This window comes from Salvelinus namaycush, chromosome 18 (genome assembly GCF_016432855.1).
Source record: "Salvelinus namaycush isolate Seneca chromosome 18, SaNama_1.0, whole genome shotgun sequence".
Lineage (NCBI taxonomy): Eukaryota > Metazoa > Chordata > Actinopteri > Salmoniformes > Salmonidae > Salvelinus > Salvelinus namaycush.
In genome coordinates, this window is record NC_052324.1 from 28949862 (window position 1) to 28965968 (window position 16107).

At 42.3% G+C, this 16107-nt stretch overlaps 1 protein-coding gene across 5 annotated transcripts in view; it reads right to left on the reverse strand.

The window, feature by feature from the left end:
* LOC120063329 (kinesin-like protein KIF2A) overlaps positions 1-15959 on the reverse strand; it is a 32993-nt gene extending 17034 nt beyond the window's left edge. For all 5 annotated transcript variants that reach the window (XM_039013647.1, XM_039013648.1, XM_039013646.1 and 2 more), the window contains exons 1-2: positions 15812-15959; positions 493-587 (exon numbers count right to left, since the gene is read on the reverse strand). In XM_039013647.1, the coding sequence (XP_038869575.1) occupies positions 493-587; positions 15812-15872 (156 nt within the window). In that variant the 5' untranslated portion in view covers positions 15873-15959. The remainder of the gene's footprint in view (positions 1-492; positions 588-15811) is intronic.
* Between the last annotated feature and the right edge of the window lie 148 nt (positions 15960-16107).

The window sequence follows — 16107 nt, forward strand, 5'->3', positions numbered from 1 at the left end:
GTTAACTGTACATCTCCTACTATTCATCATTACCACACCTTCTAACAGAGGCCACAACCAATTGGTGCCCTTTTTAATGGTTCTTCGAGCCATACTTTTCAAGTCAATATTCAACAGATCTAACACAATATACTCCACACATCAATATGCAGAAGAGATGAGGTGCAAATATACTCAGTTAATATGTACCTTATATGTTAGTATATGGAGAGCAGAGAGGTATATCCATGTAGCTCAGAGGAGCAGAGAGCAGTAGGACAAAATCTGTATTCAACAGCAAAGCTCAGGAAATATGACTGCTGTAAGGCTCTCTAAACTCATGTATATTCAGGGCAGAGAGTGATGTCTGGCAGAACTGTAGAACATGCAGAAGGATTGTGTAATCTCCAAAACTGTAGAATGTCTTCAGATGCATTATTCATAGGGCTCAATATGCCTAAGAGCTGAGCGGACGCCGGCTGTCGTGCTAAGCTACTAGCTAGGCTTGTTTACCTCTTTCCCTTTGGTGTCTCCATTTTCTATCCACTCCACGGTGACGCTCTCGTTGTCTTCATTCAACGACGTGACCAAGGCTTGGTGTATTCGTCCTGTAACAAAACACGTGTGGTTGTTCATTATCTGACAAACACCCACAGCACAGAGAAGTTGGAAGACTAAAGGGGAGTTCTCTGAAAGGTAACAAATTAGTTATTTCCTTAAAACTGTTGCACAGTACTGTCCTAACTCTGGCCTACACTACTCACAGTGCACTACAGCCATTAGGGATGACTGACTGCATGACACATCTTTATCGTAAGGGCGGGAGTGGGAGGACTTTCCCCAGGGAATCAGTCAGCAGGGAAGACGTAGCTACCCAACTGGAGAAATGCATAGGGACATTAAACTACTACAATGAAGCTTGAGTACACTGATACCTGCAGCACACACACTTCAACATGCTCTCTGAAACCGTACGGCTATGCCAGCCTGACAATACAGTACAAAATACTAGAAAATAATTGTCCTTAAAACATTCCAAACTAGCTTCTCCAGGATGTTACTCAACAGAAGTGTGTGAAGACAAGAGAGGTGGTCTATCTAAACTTCAGCTACAGATATGGCATTTAGCAGACGCTTTTATCCAAAGCAAGTTACTGTCATGCATGCATACATTTTAAATATGGGTGGCCCTGGGAATCAAACCCACAACCCTGGTGGTGCAATCACCATGCTCTACCAACTGAGACATAAAGCCATGTCAAACAAGTTGGGAAGCATGTAGTCAATATACATGGAGTTACCCTTTCCCTGTCCTCCCTCCCATCTACTGCTGGTCTAAATACACACTTCACAGGCAGCCTGAGCTGAGCCTGCTCCATAATTACCAGCAGCTTCCTGTGCCTAACCCTGGTCTATGACACACTACATCCCCTGGCTGATCACTGTCAGGGGGGGAAGCGGGGGGGACATGTTCCCGGCATTCATTATTTAGAGCAGAGCTTTATGGATGCTTTTAGTGTTCTCTGCTGAGTTCTACCCAAGTAATGATTCTACAGCGCACAGCAGTGAAAGCCAACTTAAATGACTCAGTAACAGAATAAGAATCCCTTTGGCTGACTTTCATTGGGAAAATCTCAGATAGTAATAGTGTCAGACAGTGATGTAAAAAGAGAGAGGTGGCAAGTGAAATGCGGAACATGCGGTCAGATGCCTGTGTCATGAGTCCATATGCATGTCACTCCACCATGATGTCTCTCTCTCTCCTCTTTGGCAGATCTGCTCTAGAAAACCCTGCTTCTGGTCAAGAGGGACACACCAACTGATGTGTGTGTCTTAGTGAGCCTATGCACCATTACACTAACTTGAAGAAATACAACTTGCTGAAGTAGAACTTGCTGCATAGAGACTGCGTGTGTGTGATTCTGAGAGCTGTGTCTCAGAGATCTTTACGGTAGGGCTGGACTAGCGCCAAGCTAGCTGGCAGTTAAATCCCATCTTGGATCAGCAGGTTTGGTTGCAAGCTACCCTGGCAACAGCAGGTGACTGTAGACACGCAATGGCAGACAGACAGCACTACTCAAGAACAGGGACACATGGGAGGTGACAGAGCCCAGTGTGTTCAGGAGGATTAGACGAGGACACACAGACGCAACTTAGGAAAGGTAACCGCTTGCCATTATGGAGGGAGCAAGGGCAACAGCCAGCAGGCGAATCAAGAGTCTATTAGTCACTAGTTATAGTAAAACAAACGCACATTCACCAGAATAATAGTGGATATAGGCTGGCTTGCGGGGAGAACATGCCAACCATTGACAATGAGTAAAAAGGAGTTGACATGATACTGAACAGACTGGCACTCAGGCTTGCAAGACCTGATGCAATTGAATCACTAAGAATAGAGAATGCCCTGGTCCTCCAAGAACTTCTTTGTACAGACCAACCAACCACCACACAATCTCAGCAGCTTTACCCACACACTCCTCAAACAGCACTACATGCCAACAGAATCTGTATTGTGTATTCTGTGTGTAGAGAAACTTACACAACACATGCATCCAGTTCATCTGTAAACATGTGAATGGTAACTGTCAAGTGAATGGTACCCTGTCCGTGTGCACTGACTGCAGTGCAGTGCCATACTCTAGCCCTTTGTTCTAAAATACTAATCTAAGGTGACTAAAAGCATCCGCATGCTTCCCAGCCAAAGCAGTTCGTTAGAGTTCGTGCATACAGTACCAGTCAAAAGTTTGGACACACCTACTCATTCAAGGGTTTTTATTTTTTACATTGTAGAATAATAGAAGACATCAAAACTTTGAAATAATATATCAAGATTATCCTACCAACAGGACATTAAAACCGAATGTCTTATGTTTTACAGAGTCGTAGCTGAACGACGACACGGATAATATAGAGCTGGTGGGATTTTCCATGCATCGGCAGGACAGAGAAGCAACGTCTGGTAAGATGAGGGTTGGGGGTCTGTGTCCATTTGTCTATAACAGCTGGTGAGTGATGTCTAATATTTAAGAAGTCGAGGTATTGCTTGCCTGAGGTATAGTACCTTATGATAAACTGTAGACCACAATATCTACCAAGAGAGTTCACATCTATATTATTCATAGCCGTCTATTTACAACCACAAACCGATGCTGGCACGAAGACCGCACTCGACCAGCTGTATACAGCCATAAGAAAACAAGAAAATGTTCATCCAGAGGCAGCGCTCTTAGTGGCCGGGGACTTTAATGCAGTGAAACTTAAATCCATTTCACTTCATTTCTACCAGCATGACACATGTGCAACCAGAAGATAAAAAAATTAAAAATAATAATACATTTAAATAAAAAATAAAAAAACTCTAGACCACCTTTACTCCACACACAGAGACGCGTACAAAGCTCCCCCTCGACCTCCATTTGGCAAATCTGACCATAATCCTCCTGATTCCTGCTTACAAGCAAAAACTAAGGCAGGAAGCACCAGTTACTCCCACAATACGGAAGTGGTCAGATGACGCGGATGCTACGCTAAGGGACTGTTTTTCTAGCACAGACTGGAATATGTTCCGGGATTCATCCAATGGCATTGAGGAGTATTCCACCTCGGTCATTGGCTCAATCAATAAGTGGATCGACAACGTCGTCCCCACAGTGACCGTATGTACATATCCCAACCAGAAGCCATAGATTATAGGCAACATCCGCATCGAGCTAAAGGCTAGAGCTGCCACTTTCAAGGAGCCGGACGCTAATCCGGATGCTAAGAAATCCCCCTATGCCCTCAGACGAACCATCAAACAGGCAAAGCATCAATACAGGATTAAGATTGAATCCTACTATACCGGCTCTGGCACTCGTCGGATGTGGCAGGGCTTGAAAACGATTATGGACTACAAAGGGAAACCCAGCTGCGAGCTGCACAGTGACGTGAGCCTACCAGGAGAGTTTAACCCCTTTTATGCTCGCTTCGAGGCAAGCAACACAGGAGTATGCATGAGAGCACAATCTGTTACGGACAAAAGTGTGATAACGCTCTCCGTAGCCGATGTGAGTAAGACAGGTCAACATTCACAAGGCCACGGGGCCAGACGGATTACCAGGACGTCAACTGGCAAATGTCTTCACTGACATTTTCAACCTCTCCCTGACTGAGTCTAAAATACCTACAGTTGAAGTCAGAAGTTCACACACACTTAGGTTGGAGTCATTTAAACTCGTTTTTCATCCACTCCACAAATTTCTCAGTGCAATACAGTTAAAGTCGGAAGTTTACATACACCTTAGCCAAACACATTTAAACTCAGTTCGCCTGGCTCGTTGCGAACTGTGTGAAGACCATTTCTTCCTAACAAAGACCGAAATTAATTTGCCAGAATTTTACATAATTATAACACAACATTGAAGGTTGTGCAATTTGTTTTTCAAACACTCCACAAATTTCATGTTAATTAACAAACTATAGTTTTGGCAAGTCGGTTAGGACATCTACTTTGTGCATGACACAAGTAATTTTTCCAACAATTGTTTACAGACAGATTATTTCACTGTATCACAATTCCAGTTGGTCAGAAGTTTACATACACTAAGTTGACGGTGCCTTTAAACAGCTTGGAAAATTCCAGAAAATTATGTCATGGCTTTAGAAGCTTCTGATAGGCTATGACAACATTTGAGTCACTTGGGAGACCTTGTGAAGGTGCTGGAGGAAACAGGTGCAAAAGTATCTATATCCACAGTAAAACGAGTCCTATAATCGACATAACTCGAAAGGCCTCTCAGCAAGGAAGAAGCCACTGCTCCAAAACCGCCATAAAAAAGCCAGACTACGGTTTACAACTGCACAAAGGGACAAAGATCATACTTTTTTGGAAAAATGTTCTCTGATCTGATTAAACAAAAATAGAACTGTTTGGCCATAATGACCATCGTTATGTTTGGAGGAAAAATGGGGAGGCTTGCAAGCCCGAAGAACACCATCCCAACCGTGAAGCACGGGGGTGGCAGCATCATGTGGGGGTGCTTTGCTGCAGGAGGGACTGGTGCACTTCACAAAATAGATGACATCATGAGGGAGGAAAATTATGTGGATATATTGAAGCAACATCAAGACATCCGTCAGGAAGTTAAAGCTTGGTCGCAAATGGGTCTTCCAAATGGACAATGAGCCCAAGCATACTTCCAAAGTTGTGGCAAAATGGCTTAAGGACAACAAAGTCAAGGTATTGGAGTGGCCATCACAAAGCCCTGACCTCAATCCCATAGAAAATTTGTGGGCAGAACTGAAAAAGCGTGTGCGAGCAAGAAGGCCTTACAAACCTGACTCAGTTACACCAGCCCTGTCAGGAGGAATGGGCCAACATTCACCCAACTTATTGTGGGAAGCTTGTGGAAGGCTACCCGAAACGTTTGACTCAAGTTAAACCATTTAAAGGCAATGCTACCAAATACTAATTGAGTGTATGTAAACTTCTGACCCACTGGGAATATGATGAAAGAAATAAAAGCTGAAGTAAATCATTCGTTCTATTATTCTGACATTTCACATTCTTAAAATAAAGTGGTGATCCTAACTGACCTAAGACAGGGAATTTTTACACGGATTAAATGTCAGAAATTGTGATGTATTTGGCTAAGGTGTATGTAAACTTCCGACTTCAACTGTACATGTTTCAAGCAGACCACCATAGTCACCGAGCCCTAGGAAGCGAAGGTAACGTGCCTAAATGATTACCGCCCTGTAGCACTCACGTCGGTAGCCATGAAGTGCTTAGAAAGGCTGGTCATGGCTCACAACAGTATCATCCCGGGTAAACCTAGACACACTCCAATTCGCATACCGCCCCAACACTGCCCTTTTCCACCTGGACAAAAGGAACACCTACATGAGAATGCTATTCATTGACCTCAGCTCAGAGTTCAAAACCATAGTGCCCACAACGCTAAGGACCCTGGGACAAAACAACTCCCTCTGCAACTGGATCCTGGGACTTCCTGATGGGCCACCCCAGGTGGTAAGGGTAGGCAACAACACGTCTGACACGCTGATCCTCAACACTGCGGCCCTCAGGGGTGTGTGCTTAGTCCCCTCGTGTACTCCCACGACTGCGTGGCCAAACACGCACTAACAACGATGAGACTGCCTATTTTCTTTTAACTTTTTTTAAGTAGGCAAGTCAGTTATGAACAAATTCTTATTTACAATGACGGCCTAGGAACAGTGGGTTAATTGCCTTGTTCATGGGCAGAACAACTTACTTTTACATTCTCAGCTCGGGGATTCGAACTTGCAACCTTTCGGTTACTAGCCCAACGCTCTAACCACTAGGCTACCCTGCCACATCATGGTCCAAACACACCAAGACAGTCGTGAAGTGGGCACGAGAACATTTTAAAAAACTTTTCCCTTTGTCATTATGGGGTATTGTTTGTAGATTGAGGGGGAAAAAACAATTTAATACATTTTAGAACAAAGCTATAACGTAACAAAATGTGGAAAAAGTGAAGTAGTCTGAATACTTTCTGAATGCACTGCATCTTCGATTAATTATTACTATTTTGAGGAAGTGTATACTGGCTACGGCCAGTACTAATGATGTTTTTTTCTAGTTTTTCAAGCAAATATCAATTAAGGGCACACTTGAGCACACTTGTTTGGTTCAGCTAACCAGCCTAATTGTGTTTGCGAGCATTGCAAAATAAAATGTACACACGTTATTCAATCATTTAATCTAAACTGCTTGCGCGCGCGTCTGCGCAGCCAGGAGTTAAAGTCCAGCCTCTTCTATCCATCTACTTGTTGGTTTTTAACGAGCATGCTAACCCATGTGGGTGATTGAAAGATTAATGAGGTCCACACTCCACTCCAGTTGATGGCGCTAATGCGTCGCCAAAGTTGGTTGCCAACCACCATATGAAATCCACAGGAGCCGAATCAACAACCTCTGCATCATTCAAGACTATACAAAATCAAAGTTTTTGTCACATGCGCCGAATACAATTACAAGCACTTAACCAACAAAGCAGTTAAGAGAAATGTGTTAATTAAAAAAATAGATTAAAAAAAATAACAAACTGTTTAAGAGCAGCAGTAAAATAACAGCAGAGGTACAATGTGAGGGGGCACCAGATAGTCGAGGTAATTGAGATAACGTACATGACAATGCAAATAGTCTGGGTAAGCATTTGATTAGCTGTTCAGGACTCTTATGGCTTGGGGGTGGAAGATGTCAAGAAGCATTTTGGACCAAGACTTGGTGCTCTGGTACCACTTGCCGTGTGGTAGCAGAGAGAACAGTCGATGACTAGGGTGGCTGGAGTCTGACAATTTTTAGGGCCTTCCTCTGACACCGCCTGGTATAGAGGCCCTGGATGGCAGGGAGCTTGGCCCCAGTGAGGTACTGGGCTCTACGCATTACCCTCTGTAGTGCCTTGCGGTCGGAGGCCGAGCAGTTGCCATACCAGGCAGTGATGCAACCGGTCAAGATGCTCTCGATGGTGCAGCTGTAGAACCTTTTGAGGATCTGAGGACCCATGCCAAATCTTTTCAGTCTCCTGATGGGGAATAGGCGTTGTCGTGCCCTCTTCACGACTGTCTTAATGTGTTTGGACCATGATAGTTTGTTGGTGATGTGGACACCAAGGAACTTGAAGCTCTCAACCTGCTCCACTACAGCCCAGTCGATGAGAATGGGGGTGTGCTCGGTCATCCTTTTCCTGTAGTCCACAATCATCTCCTTTGTCTTGATCACGTTGAGGGAGAGGTTGTTATCCTGGCACCACACAACCAGGTCTCTGACCTCCTCCCTTTAGGCTGTTTCATCGTTGTAGGTGATCAAGCCTACCACTGTTGTGTCGTCTGCAAACTTAATGATGGTGTTGGAGTCGTGCTTGGCCATGCAGTCATGGGTGAACAGGGAGTATAGGAGGGGCCCCCTTGTTGAGGATCAGTGTGGCAGATGTGTTGTTACCTACCCTTACCACCTGGGGGCGGCCCATCAGGAAGTCCAGGATCCAGTTGCAGAGGGAGGTATTGAGTCCCAGGGTCCTTAGCTTAGTGATATGCTTTGAGGGCACTATGGTGTTGAACACTGAGCTATAGTCAATGAATAGCATTCTCACGTAGGTGTTCTTTTTGTCCAGGTGGAAAAAGGGCAGTGCAATTGCGATTGCATCATCTGTGGATCTGTTGGGGCGGTATGCAAATTGGAGTGGGTCTTGGGTTACTGGGATAATGGTGTTGATGTGAGCCATGACCAGCCTTTCAAAGCACTTCATGGCTACAGACGTGAGTGCTACGGGTCAGTAGTCATTTATCCTTAGTATCTTGGGCACAGGGACCTATGGTAGTCTGCTTAAAACATGTTGGTATTACAGACTCGGACAGGGACAGGATGAAAATGTCAGTGATCTCACTTGCCAGTTGGTCAGCGCATGCTCGGAGTACACATCCTGGTAATCCGTTTGGCTCCATGGCCTTGTGAATGTTGACCTGTTTAAAAGGTCTTACATCGGATACAAAGAGCATGATCACACAGTCATCTGGAACAGCTGGTGCTCTCATGCATGTTTCAGTGTTGCTTGCCTCGAAGCGAGCATAGAAGTAATTTAGCTCATCTGGTAGGCTCGTGTCACTGGGCAGCTCGTGGCTGTGCTTCCCTTTGTAGTCTGTAATAGTTTGCAGGCCCTGCCACATTCGACGAGAGTCGGAGCCGGTGTAGTACGATTCAATCTTAGTCCTCAGACGAACCATCAAACGCTTTGCCTGTTTGATGGTTCGTCTGAGTGCATCGCAGGATTTCTTATAAGTGTAAGAATATTTTCAAAGATAAATACACAACGTAGAGGACTAAAAGTCAATAGAACTAAAGGTCAAAAGGACTAAAAGTCAATAGAGTACTAACGATTAATGGAAATAGTGTTTTTTCTGTAATAGGGAATTAATGATCAATGGGTCAGAGACATGGGAGGAATTTCAGTCTGGGACTCATAGCTACATGGCAAGTTCTCATTGGTCCAAATTGTTTATACATTGAACCTGAAACAGGATACTTGATATTTGGCCATTGGCCCAGTTTTATTGCAAGGAATTCTAATTGGTCAACCACAGGCTAGGGCTAAGTTATAAAGAACATCCCATCCCTTTGTTCTGTGGAGAGAATCACAGGAGAGAATCACTGAGGACAGGGGAGAATAAACATATACCTCCCCGCATGATTTGTCATCTTTGAATAAACCCATTTTACTCCCCTGATTTTCTTTGGGGTCTGTGTTATTGAAGAGTAACATAAACTGCTAGCAGTTAGAGTCCCGGAGGGTCAGAGTCACACTCCTTGAATGCAACAGCTCTACCCTTTAACCCAGTGTGGATGTTGCCTGTAATCCATGGCTTCTGGTTGGGGTATGTATGTACGGTCACTGTGGGGACGACGTCATTTGTGCTAGCAAAACAGTCCTGTAGCTTAGCATCTCCGTCTTCTGACCACTTATTATTGACCGAGTAACTGGTGATTCCTGCTTTAGGTTTATCTGCTAAGTAGGAATAAGGAGGATAGAATTATGGTCAGATTTGCCAAATGGAGGGTGAGGGAGAGCTTTGTACGTGTGTCTCTGTGTGTATAGCAAAGGTGGTGTAATTTTTTCTCTCTGGTTGCACATGTAAAATGCTGGTAGAAATTAGGTCAAATGGATTTAAGTTTCCCTGCATTAAAGTCCCCGGCCACTAGGAGCACCGCCTCTGGATGAGGCAGTTTTTAATCTTTGCTTTGCTGTAATAAAGGCTTTACACTTTTTTTTCGTAAAAAAAAAACAACCTCTGGTATTATTTAAGATTTATTCAGTGTTATTAACACTGTTCCAAATTGTCCGGAAAATAAAAATACTAATAATGCTCCTTTTTCTTGATCTCATTATTACTATTATTATGATCATCATTATAATAATAATGTCATTATTATTAGTAGGCTTAGTACAGCAGCCTTGTATAACCACCATTGAGCTGTAGACCTAAGAGCGCATCCCGTTGTCTTTCTCCAGAGTCTTAATACGGTAACGTACTTAGGCCTATATTTCAACACTCATAGGTTACTGTATCAGTCATTCAATCGTTCACGTCATCACACAGCATACGAAGTCATTCATGATTTGAAATGCAATCAAGCATTTGTTTTAAAATAAAATAAAGTGAGCCTTGAATAATTAGCTTAGACAATAAATAAACCGTTCCATTTCAGAAATTGTATTCACGAATGAATGCGACTGTTTTTAGTCTTTGATATAAAGGCATAGCAAAAAAACATTACAACAGACTCTCTGGTACACTTATAATGTATTTAGTGTTGTTCCAAACGGTCAGAAAAATGATATTGTATTCCAACAGCACCTGTTTGGCACACATAATATGCATGCAGAGCTTGCTACTTATTTTTCTTGATCTCCAGTATTTTCCACAACTAGTCAAATTAATTCCACACATCGGACTTCCCCTTTACCTCATGAGCAACCAGTAGACTGCACCCATTTCGGTGTTCAGAGTTTATTATAACCAATTTATTGATGTGATTATGATATGCTATACAGTGTAGGTCAGGCCCTATTGGTCACATGCATGCGATGCATACATGTCACGTAAAGACAGTAAGGGTTGAGGCAATGTTTTTCCTAAACAAAATTAGGGATTTCGGTAACAGAACTCTTCAGTCAGAAATGGCTGTAATTATGTTGCAGCTTCAGCAACACGTACAGCGCAATAAACACCATGGTGGAGAAAGACAACGGGTGCTTGTCACACAGTCACTCGCTGTCTTTTTTTTTTTAAGACAGCGTAGCAAGTCAGCCTGGCCAGGCACAATCAAATCAATTGCTGGTCGGACTCCCTCTAGTCATTTGTGTATCTTAACTATTTAATCAAACAGTGTGCTTAAAGAATCAGACAAGCTCAGTGAATATAGTTGATTTGACTAAAACACATAGGATGTTTCTACATGTGGAAAAATACCCTTTTAAACATTTTGACCAATCGATTTCTCAAAATAACAGACGACTCTTGGTAGACAAAGATTTTTTGGGGGTTGGGGACAGCCCTAGATTAATAAAAAGAAAAAACTAAAAACTAACTAAGTTTCCCCTTTTAACTGTGGATTAATTGTCAGAGTAGAGAACACATGATTTTGTATGACAGAAAATTGATCAAAATTCTAGAAAGATCCAGCAACAAAAAAATGATCTGCATTCAAAGTAAAACAAATGTTTTCTTCCCAGGACAAATTAGTCAGCAACAACAAGCTAAGTAAATGTCCATGAATTTTGCGTGTTTCGACCTGACCACAAATGAATATAGTTGGTTCGCAGTTGGTTTTTGGCATTTTAACCTGCGTGTCATGAAAGCGTCTGGTGGGGAGAGACAAAATCAACATTCACGTGCGGAGCCGATTTGGTGAAGCTGTCAGAAAGAACCCGTCACTGACTAGGAGGAAGAATCATAGGGTAACAGATTAGCTCAAATACTGTAGGTTTAAATGTGACAAATGGCCTAACACTACGTTTTCCGTGAATGGAGCATCCGGTCTGTCAAATACACTCATCTCTAAGAACACTTCTGGAACTCTGACTGGTTGCATCACACAACAATAAGCATGCAGAGAGGCCAGTCTGTTACATTATAGTCTATGGACTTACGTATCCATAGTTTTTGTTGTTCCAATTAGATGATGATGATACAGTACAATATAGGGTAGCTCAAACATGACTCATCCATTTTTGAGCAAGAAGGTTAACCCCCCTACAACAACTGCTCCTGGGCGCCGATGATGTGGACATCGATTAAGGCACATCTCTGATTCAGAGGGGTTGGGTTAAATACGGAAGTCACATTTCGGTTGAATGCATTCAGTTGTGCAACTGACTAGTTATCCCCTTTCCGCCCTTCCCTATTCCCAATGAGCACAACTTTATAGTACTGCAGGAGAGAATAATCCTGCTTTCTCTCCAACTGCCTCAAAGCAGATGATCTGAAGTGGGCTTAAAGAGTAGACATTGTTTACCATGGGTGGCCCACTTTGGTGCTGAAACCTGGCTGAGTGGGTGTGTTGACACTAGAGGGCGACCGAATAAATCGGCTTGTCCGATTAATTAGGGCCGATTTCAAGTTTTCATAACAATCAGTAATCTGCATTTTTGGACGCCGATTATGGCCGATTACATTGCACTCCACGAGGAGACTGTGTGGCAGGCTAACCACCTGTTACGCGAGTGCAGCAAGGAGCCAAGGTAAGGTGCTAGCTAGCATTAAACTTATCTTATAAAAAAAACAATAAATCTTAACATAATCACTAGTTAACTACACATGGTTGATGATATTACTAGTTTATCTAGCTTGTCCTGCGTTGTATATAATCGATGCGGTGCCTGTTAATTTATCATTGAATCACAGCCTATTTCGCCAAACGGGTGATGATTTTAACAAACGCATTCGCAAAAAATGCACTGTCATTGCACCAATGTACCTAGCCATAAACATCAATGGCTTCCTTAAAATGAATACACAAGTATATATTTTTTAAACTGCATATTTAGTTCAAAGAAATTCATGTTAGCAGGCAATATTAACTAGGGAAATTGTGTCACTTCTCTTGCGTTCTGTGCAAGCAGAGTCAGGGTATATGCAGCCGCTCGTTACGTGTGAAGACCACTTCTTCCTAACAAAGACCGTAATTAATTTGCCAGAATTGTACATAATTATGACATAACATTGAAGGTTGAGCAATGTAACAGCAATATGTAGACTTATGGATGCCACCCGTTCGATAAAATACGAAACGGTTCCGTATTTCACAGCAGCAGGCTCATAAGCATTCATTCAGACATCACTTTCCTGCGTTTGTCAGCAGCTCTTCGCAATGCTTGAAGCACAGCGCCGTTTATGACTTCAAGCCTATCAACTCCTGAGATTTGGCTGGCAATACTACAGTGCCTATAAGAACATCCAATAGTCAAAGGTATATGAAAACAAAATGGTAGAGAGAGAAATAGTCCTAAAAATTCCTATAACTACTACAACCTAAAACTTGTTAACTGGGAATATTGAAGACTCATGTTAAAAGGAACCACCAGCTTTCATATGTTCTGAGCAAGGAACTTAAATGTTAGCTTTTTAACATGGCACATATTGCACTTTTACTTTTCTCCAACACTATGTTTTTGCATTATTTAAACCAAATTGTACATGTTTCATAATTTATTTGAGATTAAATTGGTTTATATATATATATATATATATAAAATGCAAATGAATTACTTAAAAATCATACAATGTGATTTTCTGGATTTTTGTTTTAGATTCCATCTCTCACAGTTGAAGTGTACCTATGATAAAAATTACAGACCTCTACATGCTTTGTAAGTAGGAAAACCTGCAAAATCGGCAGTGTATCAAATACTTGTTCTCCCCACTGTATATAAAAAAAGTTTAAAAATCGGCTGATTAATCGGTATCGCCTTTTTTTGGTCCTCCAATAAATCGGTATCGGCGTTGAAAAATCATAATCGATTGACCCCTAATTGACACCTCCCATATGTTCAGCAGTGGACAGAGGGGGCAGTTACACTGAACACATCAAGTTAGAGCGACTTAAAGGAGCAATTAGGGTTAAGTGCCTTGCTCAAAAGGCACACACCAATATTTTGCTTAGTTAGCGCTGGGATTCGAACCAGCGACCTTTTGTTTACTGGCCCAACACTCTTCACCACTAAGCTACCTGCCACTTCCTTACTTAACTGACTCCTTACTTAACGAACTGCTGTCAGTTGGTCCAAAGTGTCTCCATGGCATCTACTTTGAAAGACACTGAATGGGGATAATTTCATGCAGAAATTAGTACAATACAGTTGATAATCCACACTAAAGATTAAATAGGCCTCTGTCTTATGCCATTGAAAGAGGGCAAAAAGTGTTTCCTGTCCCGGCTGGGATTAAAAGGAATGCTGGTGCCAGATACACCCTGCTCAGTTAAAGTTCTAGTAGACTAGACTGTAGTGTAAATGACAATGTCAAAAGTGAAATTAGCTGATATTAAAAAATATATTTTAAAAAATAGATAAAATGTAATAATAGATAGAGGCTTAAAGCCTCATCTAACTGCTATACTTTTACCACTTTTCCTCTCAAGTCCTTATGATAGTCTGCTATCATGGCACACAGTAGGCTATTCTGTGGTTGAGTGATGCCTCCATTCATCGCAGAGCACATCAGTGCTTGGCTAATGGCAGGACTAGAGACTGAGGGAGGAGAGTACTCCTGGTATATTCCAGAGAGCTGCCTGCAACAGATGAGGGGGTGGTGGTTAATAGGTTGAATCGGGCTTCGCCAGCCGCCACCCCCCCAGAGAGTACTCCCTACCCACGATGACACAGACAGCTTGCACTACCTACGGACACTAGATAGGACCCACTTCCCATACATCATGCACCAGTAAACATTAAACACCCACGTACGTAGTCCATAACTCAACTTACACAAAACACTTTTTTTTAAAGAAAAGTCTTTACCCCTAGTTTATAGTAATCAGAAGGATATGATGGTTTTTGTTGCGGTGCTATAGGGATCTGTCTCCTAGGAGTGTTTACCCGGTTTGGCTGCCTGGACTAAGCACAGCAGACTATGGCGCTGATGCAGGTATCCATTGACTGGCAAAAGCAGCCCCTTCCTCTCCCTTATAACAAATCAGTCAAGCTTATCTTGGGTGCACTGCAAAACTACCAGATCAAGTTGATCTGAATATAAAAGCTGTGAGTGCTAGTCAATGTATATGGTGGTACACCTAAAAAAAATATATATATAGAGGCCATTAGCCTGGTTGTCATGGTTCTTTTTACTGACAGCTGCATGCTATACCTCTAACATACATGGGTAGCTAGATAGCTAACTAAGTGCCTCAGTTTCAGACCATCTGTAACGTTACAGTACTTGCCTAGCTGACCAAACTCCACAGTGAAGGGACTTTCTGATGAACTCCACAACTTCCTTCACCGTGAAGTTCAGTCAGCTAGCTACTACCCGCCCAACAATTATCTGCAGTAGCTAGATATTGCAACGTTATTGGGAGATCTCAAAACCCTGGTTGATAATACCCACCAAACGACCTATGTAACTTATGTAGCTAGTCGTAACGTTAGTATGACACAATGCTAACTTGACAATAAGTTTAACAGCCAGCCTTCTCACCCCCCAAAAAAATAATTTAAAAAACACATTATCAAAGTTAGTTAACTAGCTAGAAATGTTATTAAATATACTTTTAGCTAACGTTAACCTCTATCTAGCCAGTATCGTTAGCCAGTTACCTAGCCACTTCAGTATTCTGAAGCAAACAAGGACACCTTATAGGTTACCTTTGCTAACTAACCAGAACACGCATTTCGCGGTACCTTTCACAACCTAACGTTACTTAACTAGCGGGTGGCTTTGGTTAGCTGCTAAACTAACGTTAACTAGCTAGTGTGGTAACCAGAGCTGTGCATACTGTAGTTACTGTAAAGCGTCAAGAAGCTAGCTAGCGTTAGCTGCTTTAACTGACTAACTACACTAGTTAATCCAAGAACACATTTTAACTGGTTGTTAACTAGCCAGTTAGAATGTGCATTTGTCGTTTAGGTAGTCAGCTAGTTAAATCTACATCGGCCAAGTTGGCTAGCAAGCACAGCCACCCCAACTTTGCGGCTGCTACTCGGCTTCAACGGTTGCAGTGTGTTCACAGCAACACAAAGCTTCTCAAAACAACTCCTAGCGAGGGAAAAACCAATCGAGACATGAGAAATGACATACGAACGTAACTTACCATCGCTTCGCTTTATTTCAACGTACACGCCGACGACGATTTTCCCAAAACTACCCACCATTCTTCATTAGTGTAGAGTATCCTGAAAGATGTTGACTTTTTGTGTTTGAAATAAATCTACTTTGACCGGAGGATGCATGGAGCAGCCAGCCAGAGAAATAAGGGATTTCAATAGTTACCACAGCCACAAAGTCAGAGTTGGATAAATAGTAAAAATAGAAAACTAAAATTATATTTTTGGTATTCCTTTAGGGTTAGGTTTAAAATCACATTTTAAGACGATAAATTGTAGAAAT